At 50.9% G+C, this 1,247-nt stretch overlaps 1 protein-coding gene across 1 annotated transcript; it reads left to right on the forward strand.

Moving 5' to 3' along the window:
* Nucleotides 1–1,246, forward strand: Pmar_PMAR014983 (hypothetical protein). The gene is made up of 5 exons (XM_002776927.1): nucleotides 1–206; nucleotides 305–395; nucleotides 446–588; nucleotides 633–781; nucleotides 1,050–1,246. The coding sequence occupies exons 1-5, from the start codon at nucleotides 87–89 to the stop codon at nucleotides 1,192–1,194; spliced, it is 648 nt and encodes a 215-aa protein (XP_002776973.1). The 5' UTR covers nucleotides 1–86; the 3' UTR covers nucleotides 1,195–1,246.
* Nucleotide 1,247: the final 1 nt, after the last annotated feature.

Genomic DNA, 1,247 nt, shown 5'->3' on the forward strand with positions numbered 1-1,247 from the left:
TGTCGTCGCTTCGCTGGTTCGATCCAGCATCGCCACATGCATCATCGCCCGGGAAGCAGCCCGTTGAGGAGCGACGAAGCGCATCGATGACTTTGGAAAAGGTGCCGGGGGGTAAGGCGGCGATTGGGGCTAATATTGATGCTATGGTGGCGGCAACAATGGAGGCTGAGATGGCGGGAGGAGGCCAGCCAACTCGTCAGAGCAAGGTAATTTTGGTCTAGCGGTAATGCATATGTTTCTCCACCGAGTGGCTGTGGGTTCTATCCTGGCCTCTGACCTTTTTAACGCTTAAACTCCTGCCCAGGTTGCTCCACCTCCGCCGGCCGAGGTGAGATCCGCAAGGTCCACGGAAGCATCGAAAGGGAATAATAAAATCGATGAAGATGCCCCAGCGGGTGAGCTCGGGAGACTGTATTCAAATGGAAACGCACTGCATCTCTGACAGATTCCACCAGGTCGAGATCCTTCACCCTGCAGGAAGCCGGTCAGTCGATGGACCACGCCCTGAAGGCTAAGCAGAAGCTGATACAAGCCCATCTAATTGATCATGAGAAGAAGTTGGTGGACCAGCAGGAACAGCTGAAAAAAGTAGTATGAGGTGGTGAAGGCTTCTCTCAGTTCAGTTTCCCAAGGTCCGACAAAAGCTGGATCGGCTGGAACAAGATCAGGCTGCTGAGATTGCCCAGATGCAGAAGAGTGTGGACCATCTTAGTCGGGAGTTGGCTATCCGGGAGAAGGAGGCGACTCAGAAGAAGGCTATAATGGAGGAGGCCAATAAGGAGTAGTAGTAGTAGTAGTAGTAGTAGTAGTAGTAGTAGTAGTAGTAGTAGTAGTAGTAGTAGTAGTTGAGGCTATGTACTCGCACTTCGTTGTGGGGGAGAAATGAAATCGAAGATTTGTTTTGTAGTTAGAGTGTTGGGGTTCTTGACACGTGGATATGGCAATTTACTGTGTATATGAATTTGGCGTGATCGAACCGGTGGTTAACGAGGAGCTTAGTTCAGTAGTCGTAATAGAGGCCGTAGCGGCCACCACGATTCTGATGCCAGTTACTTGGCAGCGGCTGAGTCCCTCGATGCATGTAAGAGGGAGAAGACTGAGACTGAGAGGGTCCTTATGGAGCTCCTCCTCAAGGCAGGAGAGTCTCGAGATAAGGTCATGAACGAAATGCTGCACAGCTTGGACACCTTATAGAATCTTGCATTTCCTCAACGGCGTTCCTCCTGTCCGACTGTTCCATTTTGAAT

This window comes from Perkinsus marinus (genome assembly GCF_000006405.1).
Source record: "Perkinsus marinus ATCC 50983 genomic scaffold scf_1104296952742, whole genome shotgun sequence".
In the NCBI taxonomy this organism is placed as follows: Eukaryota; Perkinsozoa; order Perkinsida; family Perkinsidae; genus Perkinsus; species Perkinsus marinus.